This window comes from Ischnura elegans, chromosome 3 (assembly GCF_921293095.1).
Source record: "Ischnura elegans chromosome 3, ioIscEleg1.1, whole genome shotgun sequence".
Taxonomy (NCBI): domain Eukaryota; kingdom Metazoa; phylum Arthropoda; class Insecta; order Odonata; family Coenagrionidae; genus Ischnura; species Ischnura elegans.
Genome location: NC_060248.1, coordinates 132,550,591 through 132,570,890, shown reverse-complemented (window position 1 = coordinate 132,570,890; position 20,300 = coordinate 132,550,591). Strand labels below are relative to the sequence as shown.

General features: G+C 43.6%; 1 protein-coding gene across 1 annotated transcript in view; it reads right to left on the bottom strand.

Moving 5' to 3' along the window:
* Positions 1-20,300, bottom strand: part of LOC124155291 (LIM/homeobox protein Lhx1-like) — a 192,202-nt gene that overhangs the window by 58,210 nt on the left and 113,692 nt on the right. Inside the window, exon 3 of the mRNA XM_046529009.1 lies at positions 15,436-15,591. Within this exon, the coding sequence (XP_046384965.1) occupies positions 15,436-15,591 (156 nt within the window). The remainder of the gene's footprint in view (positions 1-15,435; positions 15,592-20,300) is intronic.

Below are 20,300 nucleotides of genomic sequence, written 5' to 3'. Positions count from 1 at the left end.
CACGTCCACCCTTCAAAACGACAACGTGAGTGAACCCTGAACGCTTAAATCACGTAACTACGCAGTTTCTCGCTCACTTGAATAATCACACACTCTCTCACAAATTGATTTAAACACGAATATAATATTTACCTTCGATGCATAAGTATATCTTTGATCCTCCAAGTGCACTGCGCTAGAAGTAATTCGAATAATTTAGTGATCTAAATGAAAGAATCAAAATTTGAATCGAACATGGGTGAATCAAAGTGGAACGATCACAAGAAATAACACACTTCTCTTCGAGTCCCACGGTGACGTGGCCATGTTAAATCGAGGAACTGTCCGTAAAGTGTACGCAAGGCAACCCCGATCACACCTTGGCATAACAGGAGTCATTATTACGTAGGCCACCAAGTGAAAAAAGTCATCAATTCATTTAGGGACTGCTAGTTGGAATTAATATTCGTAATAATGTGATATATTGAATTCTTCACTTTTTAACGAAATTCCTCGCGAAGGGAAATTCAAATATTGATAACAAATGGATCGATCTGAATTCATCGCCGCCCTGCGGACATTTTCGAAAAACCGATGAAAACGCGCCCTCATTGAGGTCATTAATCAAACTTCTCCGTGAAGAACTGAAGCCTCTCCAATGGTATGAAGTATTCAAGGATTTAGCACTCAGGTGCGAACAAATTTCAGGCTATTTAAAATCGCTCTATGCCAATGGAAGGACATTTGCAAGGTAAATTTACTCTCTTTAGTGATTCGAGCCAAAAGATGGTTTCAATGAGTTAGGATGGAGTATCAACCCAGTGTAAGCCACAAGCCAGCGAATTCCACGAACTAAGGGACAAGGGAAAGGGCAGTTTCTTTCCCAATGCCACCTCGAATTACAAAGATCTTCCTAGAAAATGATGATTAGTTTCCGGGTTAATACCGCGTCGAATAATTTTTGGCGGACAAAAATGAGTCGACGCGGTATTAACCCGGAAACTAATCATCAATTTAATCACCGCGGAAGCCTCCATAATAATCTTCCTAGAAACTTTGGGCATGTATGGCAAACATGCGCATATGACAGAAGCTGAGTTTTGTTTTTAAATTGAATGATCTGATTCCGATTGCCATTTCGTTGGACCACTCTAATAAAGGTACTTTATTCGTTGAAATAATGAAAAATATTCACGCAAACATTCATTTAATTACAAAATTAATTAAAGGAACCAGAATTCCTCAAAATGGGGCCGAGAGACTCTTCACCTCCCAACCCCAATGCTTTTGCTATTTTCCGATGGTTTTTTTACAACCATTTTACATTTCTAGCTAAAGTTTATTTTCCAAATTCTTCACTTCATTTTAATTTTTATAGGTATACTACTGGTGAAGTCAGGTATAAATACACGGAGCATTTTGCGAATGAACCAAGCATGTCATTCCCACCCTCCCATTCAATTGGCAATGAGGCCTAGTTTCCCTTTCATTCTGAAAAATGCGCGAATTCTGAGCAATAAATATGACGGCCAAGTGGTGACTTCTCTCTCTTCCGATGCGCTGATGGAGAGGACGGGGCCAAAATGGAGGGCGCTCGATGGATACAACAGGTCCACCGGGATGCTGTGCGACCTCCCTCCCTCCCTCTATCCCCACTTATCTCTCTCTCTCTCCGTCACCATGGATACGAGGCCACTCCCACCCACCCACCCACCCGCTAGGGACCAACCTTCCCCCCCCCCCCCCAGGGATATTGCGTGGGAGGGACAGCGCGCAACACCACCTACCGCCCATTCCGACAACCTTCCCCCTCTGTTGCTGCTGCTGCTGGTCTACGACTACAATCAGCCGTCTCCTAGCAACGGACCCCGCACCCGTCCCCCCAACCCGCTCTCCGCGGGGTGCGGCACGGCACCTATAACTCCTTCCCTCTCCCTTCGTACGACGAGAAACCCATAAAGAGAACGCGCTCTCGCGCCAAAGAGCGTTCGCAACGATTTTCTTACGTGGATGCGAGGACATTAAACCTTAGGGACGCGGAAGCATGCACTACATATGTATATCGCCTGCACACTGGGATCAACAAGCTCAGTTAAAATAAATAAAATAGGAATACACCCTGGAGTAAAACCTTAGTGCCACACCGCTTCAACAACGATAAGTTTTGAGAACTACGCCAGGGTTGTACTATTAAAGCAATAGCAAAGAGACGAGTGAAACCAGAGCCCACCACAGTTCCAGGATATCCCGATATCAACTATAAAAGAAAAGAAATACCTTAAGGAACGGGTTAATATAGTAATTATTCTTTCCCACTGTCATTTATAGGCTTAACAACTCAACAAAGGAGAATAATATGTTGCTACCATCCAAATAAATCCAAAAAGTCATTTTACGTTAAGATTATTCAATTTTTAGTTACACGCTCATTATTGTAATCACTACGCACCTCATGACTAATGAGGCTACTTGCGGAGCAGAAGTATGCAGGTGTTGATGTTGATTTAGAGAGCAAGGGAGTGCACTTTTGAGATATAATACATGGTTGCCATATGTTATGAGCGCCATATTTTATACAAATAATCCACTCTCTTGAGTAAAATGATTATTTTGAACTTAGATGCGACCCGCGATCTTTCTCGGCGTCAGCACTTTTCAGCCATTCCGTCGGTGATTAAGCCTCTTTGCAATGAATTTCGCAGTTCGGGGTGAGTTTTGCACGCAGATCTGATTGTGAGCCACGGTGGCGGTCAGCTTCAGATGCTAACACCCTCAAAACGCTTACGGACAGCGAAATAATCAATCGGGTTAAGCTTGTCGCGAAAGAGAGGGGCTATTACGAGAAGAGCCAAGAGCAAACGAATCCCAAATGCAATCTTCCTCAAACGAACGATAAAAACGTCTTCCGGGCAGCCTTGCCGACATCGCTCAGGATCAATACATCATCGATATATTCTAACAATCAGGTTCCAAGATCTAATATGGCAATCAAAATTTCGAAAAATTTTAGAACAAAAAGGAATTTTATTCAACTATAAAATTACCAAATCATAATTACTGACATACAATGACAAACTCAAACAACACTCCCAATTTGGGGACAAATCATGCTGTTTTCATATATTGCCTTGCAATTTTTACTTCATAGAAATGAGTAATTTTAAATAAATTATTAATCGTAGCGGTAATTATTCGTGCTTAGAATTCAGGAAATTAGGGTACAATACGAATAAAAAATAATGAAAGGAGAGGTAAATAAACTGAAGCATATTATTGGAGCCCATAGTTATACTTAATATTTGAAATACCCTACATTACTAACTACCTTTGAATCAATCATGATTATATCTTTAAGTGATTAGTTGTTAAATATTTTGATAAATTACTATCACAGATAATTTTTTAATTGAAATTCATTTTTAATAAATACCACACAATAGAGAAAGCTGATAATGTGAACTATTCGAGGGCTCTTTAAATTCTGCTGCAGGCAAATTCGAGGAGAGTAATGCAAAGTTCGCTCTCTCGTCTTCCGTATCTCTCTCTCTTTTCTGTAAATATTTCATTTAGGATTAAATAGCTTACGGGCTTTTATGAATGTCAGAGAGTGAGCGTTCATTATGAGGTAGTGACTACCAGAATTGCCTTGCATGTCCTATTTTCGGTAAGTTTAGAGCATTAAGATTTGCATTTGTTAGTATTTTTATAAATTGATGCAATGGATAAAATACACTATTTAAATCGATTTTAATTAAAGTAAATTCAGGAAGAAGGCTTGAGCTATGGAAATTAAATGGCTCTTTGAATTCTTAAAATAAAATGCAATCCCATTGTCTCGTCCGTATGAACAAAGCTGCTCTATTCCTTCTTGTATTTAAACTCTCTTCTTCCGGAATCAAAGGGTTTTATTTTGATAAATGGCAGGGCGAGGAGATGTATTGTGAGTTCTGGGCTACCGCGGCGGCGGCAGCTGTGTTGGTTTTCACACAGACTGTGTCGTGTGTGCTGCTGCTCTTCAAGGCCCCTGGAGTGTTCGCTACGTGCGTTGGAGGGGTCCTACAATGAGCCTGCGTGAGTGCTGGACGCACCCGGAGGCGTCAACCGCCGATTGTTGGGCCTTTTCCTGAGCGGGCCTTCGGGGCCCCGACAAATAAAAAGCGATCTGTCTTTCGAATTTTCGCCTCTCCCGCGCGCCAATCCTTTGCCGATTCCATTTCGTTTCTTTTTTTTTCGGCGATTCTGAGTACCCCGTTGAAAGCGACTCTTGACGTCCCCCCTTCCGATCGAGTGCGAAATAAATAGCAGCAGGTCCGCTTCGAATGATCGTTCGCCGTGTGGGAGGATTACACTGGAGCGGCGAAAATAAAAAAAAGACGCTTGAAGAGCACTCACTCGATGAAAAGGAAAGAGGAGAGTTTGTCCACGAAACACCGATGGTTCTTGTTTTAGAATAAAAAGATCAAGAGTTTCTGCAGAGTGTGGTTCTGTCTGCGACTGCACAGAGAAATGTGCCGAAAATAAATATAATTAAATGAATCGAATAAAGATGAGATTTCTCGCTTGCTCGAGGTTGCGCAATGGAGAGCCTCAATAGAATACAGAAGAATGTTAAAAATAATATAAATTGGAAGTTATTACGAGTTGGAAATGCTTCCTATTTACAGTGAAGATAACTCTGCGATTACCAATGTTAATCAGAGTTGCAATACCGAACGGTTTTTAAGTCATTTTTTGTTATGTGTATAATGTACGAGTATTCATGAAGGAGGCTTGGTAGCTAAAGCCATTTGTTCCTTAACCTTTAATAAATGGTAGAGGTTATATAGTTATCTTCAATCAGTGGCCTAACTAGAAATATGCTTGGGGGGATGAAGGGCCTTGGCAGGGAGACCCCCCCTGGCAATGGGTGTTCCGAGAAAAGTTTTGGAAAACGACATGCCTGGAAATACATTTTACATTATTTTGGCACTTAAAAGTTAACTCTAAGCAGATGCATTTATTGCACGTCAAAACAAGACAATATTTTTATATATTTTTTTTTCTCTGAGGCTCAGGGGGGGCTATCCCCTCATACCGCCATAGTTACGCCACTGCCTTCAATGTAATTACATATAATAATTTAGTATTTTGAACATAATTGTATTTTCGGACTGTTAATAGCAATAGCCAACCAAAAACCTTGACAAATACTCCATTAAAGAACAAACTTTTACAAGTATATAAATATTCCAATGATCTAAAAAGTAACTTTCGCAGTCTTTCGCATTAGGTTTTGATTCTTTTCCACCACTATCACTCGACATGATTTTTTCGGACGAGCGACCTTTTTCCCCCGTGCGTGCGCACGCGTGTCCGACCGCAACGGCAATCACGCCCATGCATTTTTCACGCCCCCACGTCCACTGCACTCCCCACCTGTCCAACCCCTCCCGTGACGACAGCACACGGCCGTGCTTTCAGCGACCACACGAGCAAACTCCCACCCCCGTTGCTGCGGCCGGGGGCGAGAACACGCCTCCCCCCCTCTGGTGGCGACCTTTCCAACCACCCCCCCGTGATGAATACGGCATGAGAGAGCGGATTCACGGCGGAGACAGCCTTTTCATTGGACCGTGCTTCGAACCTCCACACTCGCTGTTGGATCCAGAACAGGACTCGCAGCACACACTTAAGGTTTCATTTCGACACACTGTCGCGATGTATTTTAATTTATAGGAGCGAGGATATTTCCTGTTTTGGAACAATAATAAAAAAATGTTCTCTTTTTACCCCTCTGTCAACCCAACAAACTGAACTCCTTACGCTGCAGAAAAGTTTCTCGGGTTTTCCACCGGTTGATGTCTTCCATGTCTCCTGACGTTTCGAGCAGCGACTTGCTGTTCATCCTCAGGGAATCTTCCGATCTTCTCTGAGGATGAACAGCAAACGGGAAACCGCCGGGTAAACCTAAGATCATACATGAACTAATTACGCTTCATGCTACCTGCTCAACCTAACATTTTTGCCCTCGGAAAATTCACCGAAACGGAATAATGAACATGTTCATGAAACACATCATTAACATTTAACTGTAGATGTTTCTATAGAGTCATAAATATATTTTTAGGTGCTCAATTCAAATGGCATGGTAAGGTTTCATTTGATCGTTAAATACATTTTTGCAGGAAAATTTCATGCGGGAGATCATCCGTTATTTCTCCTCTTCTTTAACTCGTGGTCTCTTTAAGTAATTGAGTTGCATAAGTATGCTCTTTAAGCTCTAACTTTATTTTCACCCAAACTCTTTTACCACTGGAAAATTCACGGCACGAGATGCTCAGGAAATACGGAAAAGAGTAACCAAAATTTGAACGACAATTTTTTTTTTGGAATAGAACTAAACGGCAAGAAAAATGAGCTAGAAAAATTATAATTTTCGCCTCCTGATAAAGGGAGAAAGTTAATGAGGATTGGACTCGGAATTTGAATAAAAAATTAGACGCCTGAGATTCAGAAACTAATATGATTCTTAGTTCATAAATCGCACGGCATGTAATCCCCAGCTTGAGTACCAGAAATTAACTTTTAAGTTAAGTTCGCAATTGTTGGGTGGAAGAACGATTTCAAACAATAAAGTTGAACAAAACGGCAGCGTGCAATCCACAATTTTATTTTATACTCGAGCAATACGGAGCGTTGTATTCGAGTTGGTAGAGCGTTTGGCAGCTGACCAAGAGGTCCCGAGTTCAAATCCCGGGCGACGCCCCCATACATAATTCCTTACGTTCGAGGTGGTTCAGGGAAAAGAACTTGCCCCTCTCACCCTGAATATGTGAAATTACACGCCTGTGGCTTATCACGGGGTGAGCTCTAACCTCAACTGCACAAAAAAAATCGTTCGGGTTTAATCACTGACAATGGGTGAGGGCTATGAGATGTAGGCTATATGTGCTTCGAAAACTAGTGAGTTTCTTCTCCTGTTTAATTGCAATAAGTTTTTTGATTGTTGAAAGCCGCATTCATAAGTATCACTTCAATGCTCAGCGGGCTGTGCCACCAATCTCGTATTAACTAGCGGTTAAACTTCACGAGTAAAAGGATGCATTTGGAATTCACCCTCCACTGCTATGCCGTCCACACCCTTGCCTAACCCCAAAACATCACCATACCCGAGAAAGGATTCCCCCAATAGTAATTGCTTCGCTAGGGTTGCGCAGGGCTGAAAAGGGAAAGAGAGACGAAGGGGTGCCCAGATGGCGCCCTCGCTCCATTTTCCACGTGCCTATCTTTTGTATGTGCAGGAATGGATGTGTTGGTGCGGCGAACGGATCCCAAATATATCAGCCACACGCTCGACGCTATCATTCTGAAATCTCCCTCTTGCATAGAGAGGACTATTTCCAACCTATGGCTATTATCTAATAAGAAAATATCACCTCAACTTCTTAGTTTAGACAGAATTTAATGCTGACATGAATCTACCCTTCTTATTCTCAAGTGACGATCATAGGATTGGTTCGCAACCCCCTTACACTTCGTCCCCTCCCCCTCTCTCTCTCTTTCCCCTATCCTTTCGAACACCTCCTCGGGCGTTACCCGTTCGCCACCAAGGATATTTTCAGCATTTTACACTAACCCCGCGCTTCAATATACCTCAATTCAGTCAATATCTTTCCTGCTAAGTGCTACAGCCATCGAATAGAACGCTCCCTACGAGATTCCTCACTAGCAATTTCCTAATCCCTAAATTAATTTTTCTGACGGTAAATAGTTTGTTTTTCTTGTTGAAGGCTACACCACATACTCTGAAATTTTCAAAATAGCTGCGTATGTTTGAACAAGCCAGAAAATATGGCCAGCCAAGCCGTAGAACAGTGTGCCATGGAACGAATGAGATGTTTGATTCGCCTGATTCTGAGGTGACCGCACTGCCATCCGGATGAATGTAGGCCCATCAAGCACACGGACGGCATTTGTTCCTAAGTCTCTTTATTCATTCAATTCATTCTTATCATATTCACTCCCATTCGCCCTTCACCGCCTCTTCCACCTATTCACGATTCTCTTTTGCGTGATTTTCTCACTGAGGGAGAAAGGGGTGGGGCGGATACACCCTTTCCGAACCCATCTCCATTCATTAATTATTGCCTCGCAAACGGTTCCATGTATTTTCCCGCGAGGGGATGTATGGCGTCGTCCACAAAAATCAAATATCGCCACAAGGGTTGACCTCCAAAAAAATATTATATCACACCAAATAAAGCCGCACTGAAGAAATAAAAATTCAAACCCTTGTTTAGAACATTCCGGTTTAATTTCAAATTTACTTCAGGGAGAAAAGAACAACTTTGAAAATGAAATATGAAAATGAGTTACCTAATTATGGAAAAAGAATAACATTTCATTGGAATGATCATTATCTGAAGACGGTTAATTGTTTACAATAAAATTCTTGTGCACAAGGAGGAAGTCCACTTTTGGAGCGGAAACAGGGAAGGATGATTCGCTAATTCTTCATGCAAACCTACCTTGACCGGCATAATATTTTAACAGCAGGAATAACACTATCCATCTACCTATCTATCTAAAGTATGTCTAGTTCTTGTAAAACTTGTTCAGCGTTCTGCCTTTTGTTGCGTCGACCCCACCTCGAAGAGGCGAGAAAAAGAGGTCAAATTGGCGAATGCAGGGATACCCTCTCCTTCCTGCAGAGGGACTAAACGCTGCGTCCCATCGGCTGCTCACCGTCGGGATCATCCTCCCTAGCACCAGTAGCCTTTTCGATTCTCCGCTAAAAAATACAATTACAAAAGCAGCCACCCTCTCGCTCAACGCCTTGCTTTTTTTTATACATCATCCCTGTTCCTCCACCCTCTCTGGAGAGAGAGATGGGAATGGAGATACGGGCAGAGGGGGGTGGAGGGGTGAATGAAAAATAAAAAAAGAGGGCGAGAAGGAGCCGCATTCATAATATTTCGGGAGCAGAGCAAAAGGGAGCATTTCAACGGAGTCGCCGACACCTGGTTCCTCCTCGTTGCAATTTTCACCCCCCCCCTCCCCGGCCAGCGCAGAGAAAAAAACGTCAGCCCCCCCGCCCCTCCTGCTCTCGGGGTCTCCGGGGACGTTGGGATCGTTGGTCGGGCAGGCGTCATCATCCAGGGGCTTAGCCGTCCTCTGCTGCCGCTGCTGCGGAGGGATTTGCAGCAAGGGATTATGGGGCGGATTTGCGGGCCTTCGTGTGGGGTCGGGGGGAGGAGGATGGGAGGGGGAGGGAGAGTGGAGACCTCCCCCTCCTCTTCCACACTCAACGTGAGACAGCGCGGCGACGGGAAGGGGGGAGGGGGAAGGGGGGTGAGGGGGTGTTGCACACACACGCACGCACACATCTCCCTATAACACTACATGGAAGAAATGCTTCGCCCTCCGATATCACTTAAACAATAAGTGAATAAATATCAATAGAATCGGATTGCGGCAAATTAATCTGCCTCTCCAACAACTTCCAAGGAGACCATTGAGATAAGGCTTACTGAAAATACTTTTCATCGAGACACGGTGCATGAACTTAGGAATGCGCGTAATACTATTGTAAAAGAAATAAAAAATGATAATGATCTCCTCCATTTTTATCTGAATTACCCATTAAGTAACCCGATTTTTGTAATTTTTAATAGTTACATCTGAACTTTTTTGTTCAATCAAAATTATTCCTTCGCCCTGATGATGATGGACGAGTCGTCCATTGACATGTTGATGATATTCAACCAATAAATTGGAGGAAATCACGAGAAGACTTCACGCGAATAAATAAATGACTTCTCTCCATTTCGCCTTCCGGAATGCTACCGCGTAGTTTTTGCTCTCAGACGACGTTTCTCCTGCCGTGCTGGAGGCGTCTCCAGGTCGAAAATAGATCGCTGCATTCTCACCGATATTCAACCGCAGGGCTTGACATCACAAGCATTCAGCAATAGCAATACTACCATCACGACGCATCAATCAACGCGGAGGAAACCCGGAAACCATGGCGGCATAATGAGGAGCTCCCTCTGAACCACTGACGTCACATAATTAATGAATCGCGCTGTGCATGCGCAACTGGAAACACCTGGCGTAAAAGCATTCATGAAAAAGAGTTTTCGGGTAAAAATATAAACGAGTGAGATGCGACGGATTTATCCACTCGAGTTTCTTTTTATCGGAGAAAGGGTGCTTGAGATGAGCAGGTTAACTGATATTATGCGGAGACTATCACGAATAAGCTGCGCTTTTCGAATGATTCAATTTCTTCGGCAAACCCCCCTTCCCCCCGACGGGAATTGAACCAACAACGTTTGCTTGAGCAACTAATTAAACTGTGCCCTGTTGTACTCCACGGAGAAAGGAGGTTGGGGTGGCGAAAGGGAGCTGAGGTTGGGTAGATGCGGTTCGATTTGACGAAACGGAGACGCCACGCTCGGATGGTCCAGCCGAAGACGCATGGTCTAAGCCACTTTCGGAAATGAAGATGAGCTTAACTACTTCATTGGGTGGCGATAATCTGCAGGCAAAATACCAGCCCAAAACTAGGAAAAGCAATGTTTAGCCTACGATCACGGACTAGCCAGCAGGAAAACCTCTGAGGTGACTCGATGCATCGGTGGGAAAATAATTTGCCAGAATACGGAATTGAATAAGCATCTTCCGAATTCGACGCCTTTTTCCAATAAGCCAAAAATAATACACCCACGCAAGTGTACGATATTCATACACCAGTGGCCTATCCTGAGGAGAGCTCTAGCCTCAACTTAAAAAAATAAGAGCGTGGCGACCAAGTGGATATAAACGCTCGACCCCTGATCGAAGGATCCGTGGTTCAAATCCCAGGAGAGGCGTTCCGAAGCCCAAAAATAAAATCCTTAAAACTCTTGGCTAGCAAAGGGAAGGGAAACTGACCCTCCCCCTACAAGTCATACCTTGAATTGGTGAACTTCACCTATCAGTGACTTAGTCTGAGGTGAGCTGTACCTACTCTAACCTATTCAAACTAACCTTCGAGTTGTATCACTGAGTGAGTCCACCTGTCTTCCACACTTGAAAGCTATTGTTTCAAATCACGAGTAAAGGTGCCAATCACGGGGAACACGTTGCTTTCGTGAATTCTCTCCTCTCGGCCGACCGCAGCCTTTGCACCTCGCGCGAAAGAAAGCCTTTCTACTCGCACTGAGAAGAAAGCTTGGCGTGGCGCGGGTGACAAGTGGTGTCTTTTCGTTCAGGGGTGGCGAGGACCACCCGGGGAGACCGGCCCTGGCGAGGGGAGGGGAGTGGTCAGCGAAAGAGGCGCCGCCGTCACTTGTCAGGGCCAGCAAGTTGCAAGTGGACACATCGGCCACTCCGAAGTGAAGAAGGAAGTAAGTGGTAAAGAGCCAGGGTCCAAAAAATCATCAGAGGTGCGCATTCGACACTACGAAATCATACGAGTTGAATTAGGTGAGTGCTAGGGCTACAATCGAGAATGAATTTCTTTTTTACAGAGTTCATTCGTTATTTGCTTCTAATATATTTCCGTATTTTATAGTTTAAAATTATTTCCAATGTAGCCTACGGCGGTTCTACGGGTATCCCGCCTTAACAAGTTAAACGGTGGGCCGATATCAGTCCCTTGCCGCGGTCATAATTTCTCGAATATTTAAGTTTTTTTTTAAATTTACGTTTCAAGTTGCGTATAAAAATAAACATATTCATAATTCGCACTGAATTGAGTTATGGGAGCCCCATAGATGTTAAGCATTAAATCAGGGAAACAATTAATTTTGTACCCTCTTCAACAGTTCGAATGCATTCATTTTCGAAAGATTATCAATTTTACTGTAAATCACTCGAAGAACCTTCGCTTTTCCACTGCGAAGTTTGCTCATCAACAATCCCAATGTTGATTTTTAAGGGCTTTCACCCTAGGTGCTAGAATTTGTACGTTATTGATGAACTATATTTGTATTATCGTCTCATGGAAGTTGCAGAACCACCATGAAACTCCCAAAAAATAAACAATCCTAAAAAGCGCAGAGCTCAATGCAGTCGCCCTCGAAGACAAAAGAATGCGGTTCGATTCTCGGGACAGTGGACTTCATTTCACCATGACCATTTTCGTAAATTCATAACTATTTCCGTTGAAGACTCCGAATGAAAACAAAGCATTACATCAATGAATGCTTACGTCACTCCGTCAGACGCAAGGAAGAAAGAGCGTAAAATTTATAGAGTAGGATATCGGATGCATTGAAATCACGGCTCCTATTGCCTGTCGCAAGACTTATTTGACTCGCATATTTGACTTCGATCGTCAAAAAGTGCGGTGCCAGTAGTCGCAGTGTAAAAGCTTTTTAATGGAGTGTCCAAGGCGTGTCGAACGATCGAAAGGCTTTCTTCTGGCAGCACGGTGGTCGTGCCTCCATCCGCGCGGATGTCTAAGGGACAGACACTGTTTGGCGAGAGAGAGGTGTGAGACGGGGGTGAGGAAAAGGGATTCTTCGGAAACGGGATTATCCGCCCCACACACACCCCTTCCTCCCCGCACAAAGGCGAGGCGACAACAACAACAGGCGAGAGGGCCTTCGCCTCGTCTCCATCCAACGGATACTACATTCACTCGCTCCTCCGTGTCCTGCAAGGCGTGAGGCTCTTTGGGACGGCTTCTGCGGGCGCGTCGCACCGTGCTCACAGTGAATGTGAAACCGAGTACTCCGTTCGGCTGCTGCGCATGAGATTGACAAGGAAAACATTCCGCACCACGTCATCCCTCCCTCCACCTACTGACAGAGATTTCCTTACATGTACGTTATGTGTCCTCCGATGGGTTCTGACCAGTCTTTTTTCTCCCTATCTCACCTCCAGAGCCATGTGAACTGGATCAACCTCCTCGCTTCCTGTACTCTCTGTTACATGCCTGTCCTGCCCAGGGTCTCCCTCGCCAAGTGCTCACCTCGCTTCTCCTCCCTTCTGAATTCAAACCCTCAATATATCTATCCATTTCATCAACATGCAAAAATTTAACCAGCTATGTTCTATCTATCAGCTACCTAAACTTTGTTCTCCCTCCTTTGGTTTTTTCCTCGGTGGTTTTTATTATAGTCTCCTATTATTTTGTCCGATAATAATATTTTTGCTACATCATCAGCTGCGAATTTGCTATTTCTGTATGCGAATAGTGCCTTAAATAAATGTCTAATTCCGATGAGACCGCAGCCTGAATTCAGATATTTAAGCGGTAGGTGATGTCGGTAAACTCTTCTCGGGATTCTCACCGGGTTAATTTTTTCAAAACGGCCGACGTTTCCAGCTCCGACTGGGGGGCTCACCCTCAGGGCGGTAGGTACTGTCGTCCGGCGGACACAGCTGGTTTCCCTAAATCTCTAGAAATGCTCACCTACAGCATACGTGGAATCTATCTACGTGGGAGTGCTGGGGCGTGTTCGGGAGTATGGCAGGGGGTGACAGGGGGGAGGGGTTTGGAGCCCTGTCACTCAGGATTCGTGCACGCCCGCTGAACACGGCAAACCCCCCCCCCCCCCCAAACAACACCCTTCCACGATGGACAGACAGATGCAAGAATGGGGTGGGAGCCTCCGGTGGGGGGAGAGGGGGATATCTATGAGGGGGGAGGGTGGGGGTGGATATGGGGATGAGGAGGAAGAGAGAGAAAACATTTCTACATAATCCCACCCTTGCGAGATCAAAAACCTTCGCGGCCTCTCCGAAACCCATTCTCATGCCAAACGCACACAAAGCGGTGACCAGAGCAGAGCGAGGGGTGGGTCATGATCAAAGCACCCTCCGTTCACCCGTGGTGCAGGGCCTCTTGGTGTTGGTGGTGCGGCATACGCACCGAGCTCATTTGGTGCAGCATTTCTGAAATTGGCATCGCTGGCTATCGTCACAATCTTCGAATTATCCACTAAAATACGCAAGAGAATGAATGGCATCACGTCAAGTTTTTACCAGCCCGACTTAGAGATGGAGGGGAGAATTCTCTGCCTCCTAACCAAAAGGGCGTGAGTTCGAATCCCAACTGGATGGATTATTCACCATCGAAAGAACGGATTCTCATAGCTGTTCAATGCCAGAAATTCATTATTAGGCCTAGTTGATGCCAAAAAAGTTTTCACATAATAAATAAAGTATGGGAATTATGTGAAAACTTTTTTGGCATCAACTAGGCCTAATAATGAATTTCTGACATTCTTAAGAGGGATGAGGATATGTTTTTTTTTTAACGAGCCTACTTATTTTTGCGATAAGCAGTACCATACTAGCAAAATAAAAATATTCATCGGCTAGTTTCACCAACATTCAAAAACATAACAAGACGATATCTAACGATGCTAAACTGTAACTTACGTAATGCTGATAACTGATGCTTAACTGTAAATTACTGTAAATTCCAATTACAAATATAGTAATCTTTATCTCGACTAGAGAGAGTGTGAAATATACCAATGAAAAAGTTGTCATGAAAAATATACGGAATTCGACTGTTCAAACTATTGAAAAAAACTGAAGTATTTTTAATTGAAATCTCATACCAGTACTAAGTAAAATAATGATGGTTATTTTTCAGGGAATCGGTCAACAGATTAAAATTTTCGAGGAATACCAATATTACTATTCCGTTGAACTACTGTTTTTGCTAACATGTACTTATGAACTTAAAAAATTACAAAACAGCACAAAATCTCATTCAAGAAACAAATAGAATCATGCTCTAGACAAATTATTCTACAGAAAGGTTAAGTTAGGAATAAGAAGACTAGGCAACACACAGGCTAGGGCATGACTGGCGATATAAAAAGCCTAAAATAAAATGCTCCGTAGAGACCACACAAATTCGAGGGCACTGATCTGAGTTTTGACATCTCTGCTATCATTGTTACTCGCTAAAACTCGAATTTATGCATTATTAAAATCTATATAGACATTACAGAGCATTCATTGACTTGAATTCTGTTTGGCGTAGTTTGAATCAAAATCCGGGTTAATAAACCCCTACATATTACAACCTAAACAGAATAATTTTATCAATATTTATTTCAAAATAAGAAAGAGTTTACACACTTGGAGCACATTAAACGAGAATAAAACTACAATGAGGAATCGAATCGTGCATTGAAATAGATATTGAGGGGCCATGCAAGTTCATCGCGCATTTCACTCAACAAAATGCAAAACCACAGCGTACCGCCAGTCATAGGATTCTATTGGCGCTGAACTCAGCTTCGGCACTACAACAAAAATGGTCGGACTTGGGATTATAATAGGTTGATCGCAACGGATGCGTCCATAATATGTTGGGATGCAGGCATAGAGAGAGCGGGGTTGGGAGGCAGGACATGAAGTTCCGTAGCTACAAGGCAGGCTACAATAAATAGGTACTATGGGCAGCGGGAGCAGATCACGGGACAGACAGCAAGCGACACACAGCGAGTGCGGATGGATATTTACCGTCACACGGCCGCCCCCTGTGGTCCGGCGAGTAGAGATCCTGCTTCCTGACCATAAGGTCGCGGGTTCTGAGCCCGCCTTGGGCGAGGATGTCTGTGATGGGTTTCTCGTCGGCTCCCTTCTCCCAAGCACCCTCCTTCATAGCCCAACACGCCGCTGCAAAAGGACATAACGCACACAACTACCATCAATAGACGTCCCCAACAAACAGAAAACAACACGCTTTAATTATAATTACAATCTATGAATATGCATCCGGGTAAGCTAATACGAGAAACGTTCAACGTTAGCGCAAATGTCTCATCGCAACGATTGAAAATCATTCCACGCCGGCAGATGTTGTTTATAGCGGTAGGATATAGAGTGAAAACAAGCGTAGCCTACAGATGATGTTTAGGATAGTGGGTGTACACCAGCGCATCAGGCTCAATATACAACCAGTTATTGGTTAACAATTGGTTTTATCCACGTCAAAATTTTGAACCACTGAAAAAAAATTTCATATAATTTTTACTCAAAAACGGCTTGCCCTTTACAAATAACGAAACCTAGATTAGTAAGAAAATCACGTTTGTGTGGAAATGATGGCTGGCGTTTATTACTGGATACTTGAATACTTTTTAAGAATGTAAACTAGACTGGATGAAAAAGAAATCAAGGACTGAAATAGGTCAAGGTTTGATGGGTAATGCGTATTTTCCAAGCACAAAATAAACATACAATTTCATGCTTTTTGTCTAGCGAAGAGACCAACTCCACAATAATTATCTGTATACTAAGGTTGTGTATTTTATTTGTGCTGCGAGATGAAACTGCCAGAGAAAATTCTAAAATCAATCAGCAACGCAATGTGATCTTAACATCGCCCCACGCACAGAACATGAAAATCGCACACAGAACAAAGGCATAATTTATTAATCTCTTTCTTTCAATTACCTTCATTGATACCTACTTTATAACAAACCCCAAAGGAACATATCAATGTTTTATCATAGCAAGGAAAGGAGGAAGAGTAAATTATAAGTGAATAGTTTTGTGCTGCTTTGCAGCTCAATTGAAAAGGGGTCAAAAAAAGTAATCTTCCGGTGATCCCCTGGTGTTGAAGGTGTAAGCGATGGAATTATTCTCATTTACAGCGCGTTCTGCTTTCACCGAAAGTCCCTCGGATCTGAAAATGCACTCTCACACACCAGACTTCACTGCGGTCGTCTCTCTCTGCCGATGGCTAAGAGCGCGACTGAGCGAGACACGGACGACACACTCATTCTCCCATCAACAGGATTTCGGGGAAGCCCGAAAAGGATTCTCGAATCGACGGACAATAAAAATTTCGCAGGATTCCTGCGGCTTCGAGGGCGATCCGTCCTTTGATGGGAAACTGGAAAGGGTGGGTGGGGGCATTTTGCGGTTTCCATTCAATCCCATCTCCTCTCCCCCCTTCCCTCCGCGAGACTTTCGCGTGAATGCGCACCGCAAGAGGATCCTCAATTGTCGTGAATCATTTGCAGCCATAGAGACCGCTGCCTCGCCTCGGAGGAAACAGGACGAGCCACGGGAACCCCGATTCTCTCGCACGATGACGCGCTATTCAGGCCCGCGACTATATGTCCATTGAAAGCAATTACTTTTCTTCCATGTAACAAATTGAAAAATATTCACCTTTAAAAGTCTATCTATCTATCGTTGTTATTTTTTAAGTATTGTACCGGTTAAAGTAGGTTACGAAATGTATTTTACAGATTACCCCATCCTGCATCCCCTTCCAAATTGAACTTCGCCTCTTCCACTCCCAATGAGGCAAGTTCCCTTTCATATAATATCTATGAATGCTAACCTCATCCTTCCTCTCTATCGCTTATTCAACATTCTTCCCTCCAGCATGGTTTTTAACACCCCCTCCCTACTCGGAACTCGCTCCATCTAAACCTTCTGTCTCTTCAGCGTGTCACCTAGATGCTGCCTCTCCTCTCCCACCATGGCCACAATTCCGCAACTAACATTATTTGCCTTTTAAATCATTCTTTTGAATACAACTCCAAAAGGAAATATAAATTACCTTCGTTTTATTTCTACCACTATTGCTAATAATGACGCCTCGGTAGCTTAACTGGCTAAAGCACTCGGCCGGAAATCGAGGGATCCGGGTTCGAATCCCGGTCAAGGCGAATGATTTTTTTCTCAGTGGATTTTTCGCACAATTGTGCATTGCGGGTGACTCCCGTAAAAGTTATCACCGTGGCTAGTCCCGGTATACTTAAATTAATGCTGCAACTTCTATTAGTGTTTTTAGAACAACGGTAAATATATTCTAGCCGTCATTCATCAAATGATTAAAAAATACCAGAGTAACCTGTGTATACAAAGAAATTCCTCGCTAACCTAACAAATAAATCTGCCATGCCATTAATCGTCTGGAATATGAGAAGTAACCCTTAACAAATGGGAAAGTTTTTGATTTTTAAAAGCCTGTTGCCATGAACAATGATTTCCTATTTTTAATTCCAAAAAAAAAGAAAAAGGTGAATTATATGGCGTAAAACTTTCTTTCATTTCAGTTTTGAAAGTTTTCAGATACTTATTTACTACGTAGGCAGGTACTAATACGAGATTTTCAATTACCAAACGCATTCTACTTAGCGAAAAAGCAAACTTGGGGGAGGCTGAATGGCATTTGTTTTCGAAGCGATTTAGACGTCATTAATAATTATATTATAGGCAATAGGCAAGGACAAAAAGTGTATCACGGCGTATTTTTATGAATTTATGCGATATTTTTTCCCACTCTTGATTGTTCCTACACTCTGACACACTCATTAAATAGAAATAGCAAAAATAAAATTGGACAATAAATGTAATAGCAGCACGAGGTGGATTGGGTTTCAAAGTGTTGTAAACATCACTAATATTTGTACCCGCAGGTAACAAGTGTGAATTGATGCTCATTTACATAAAACGCCAGTGGAGTCTTGAGTGGAGGGTCTTGGGCCTTGCTCACGCCGTGGGGTGAAAAGCGAGCCTCGAGGGGGGGTGGGAGGGCAGTAGGGGGAGTAGCAGCGCCTTTTCGGAGGAACCCAAAATCGCCTCCCCTGATTCTCCCCAATTCATTTCCCTTCAGTCTCCGCCGTGGACGTGTTTCACTCCGAATGCCAAGAGAGAAGAGCTCAAATGAGAGATTTTTTTCATTTGTGATGCGGACGCGTGGACTTGAGACTTTTTCATCGACCCGCCCCCGATTTTCTTTCCCGACGTTATATCTCCCCTCCGAAACAAATGCCAGCCCCACCCCGTGAACACATCAACTCAATCACTCTTTCCCTCGGCCCGGTGGACGGGGGCGTCCACGAAAATATCAAGCTGAAATTCTCTTTTCCAGACATTCCAGATCGCAACGCTTAAAAAATGTTTCATGCCCACAGATCAGACAAGAGGTTTACGAAATGTTGGCATCTTTAAAATAAAAATGAATAAAATTGAGTTCCCACTACCGAAGATTTATTCTGAAAAAAAAATAAAAATTACGATACAAAATCACATTACACAAATATTTGGCATTAACTAAATTGACATCATTGTGAACAGATATAGTCGAAGGATTTTATGACAAGCGAATTTACTCGGAAAGAAAGAACAGTTCACTATTGAGCAAACATTTACATTCGCGGTCTCTATGGCATTTCAATGATAACATGACAGCAAACACGTGAGCACTAAGCACCCTTGGAGCACTTTGTGTAAAATAAAGACCCGGTAAATAGACCATGTTATATGACGCATAAATTACGCCAGGAATTAAAGGAGAAAATACCCCTACACCGACGTAAGGCCAAGACATAAGTATTTGGGTATGATGGACACAAGAAAACAGGAGATCATGATAATATTGGAATTATCCTCGGTAAGGGATAGTGGAGGCTGTATGTAGTGTACCCCTCTAAGGGTTGCAGTCATATGAATAAAAAAAGTGCCGATGAAGCTACTGTCTAAGCTCGGTATGTTCTAACATCGCGCATAATCCTATCCTATTGAGGCAGAGGAAATAGCATCAGTATACCATAACCGCAAATGTTATGATTAAATGTTTAATTTCCCAGTCGCGGTGGGATCTTCTGACTTTTCACGTTCACCACATGGAGGAGTGACCACCTCGGAGATGCGGCGATGGAAAAACTCATCCGACAAAAACGCTCGTCTCCCTCACTTTGAAGCCATCCTTTCGCATTTCTAGGAAAAACTCGTCCCTGCCGCGCTGCTCGGGAAAACGAAGCTGCCAGCGTGCGCGATGGAAGGGATGTAACAGGCCCACACCCCTCCACGCCCCACGCCTGTCACTTGTTTTCATAATCCCGTGGAAAGGTGGGCAGCAGCAACCTCAGCCTCTCTCCTCTCATGAATACCTACACTCACGCATATCCAGAATCCAGTCGCCCGGAAAGCAAGGCCCGACTGACTGACAAGTGTACCTGGCCGCGGAAAAGGTGATGGGGTCGCTATGGTTACGAGAGTTTTCGCAGCGGGCGGAAAATATTAAAAGCGAAGGACGTCTGGGGTATTGAGGGGGTGGGGGGGTAGGGACCCCACGGGGAGAGAAGAGATGATGCCTTTTGGGGCTGAGTGACGCGTTACACCCACCAAAGAGCCTTCGCTTGCCTTCCTACCTACCTGTCCCTTTCCAAAAAGGATATGTGAGGGTGTGACAGGACTTATTTTTGCTCAATTTGAAGTCCGTTTTTGCATTATACGACTTCATAGTTCTTAGAAATGGTTCCTTCGTTGTCCTCAGAGAACAAACACGTCGCCGAAAAGATCTCCTAAACTCACTTAGTTGCTCTTGGATGATCTTCCTCGCTCTCATAGCTGCATCGACA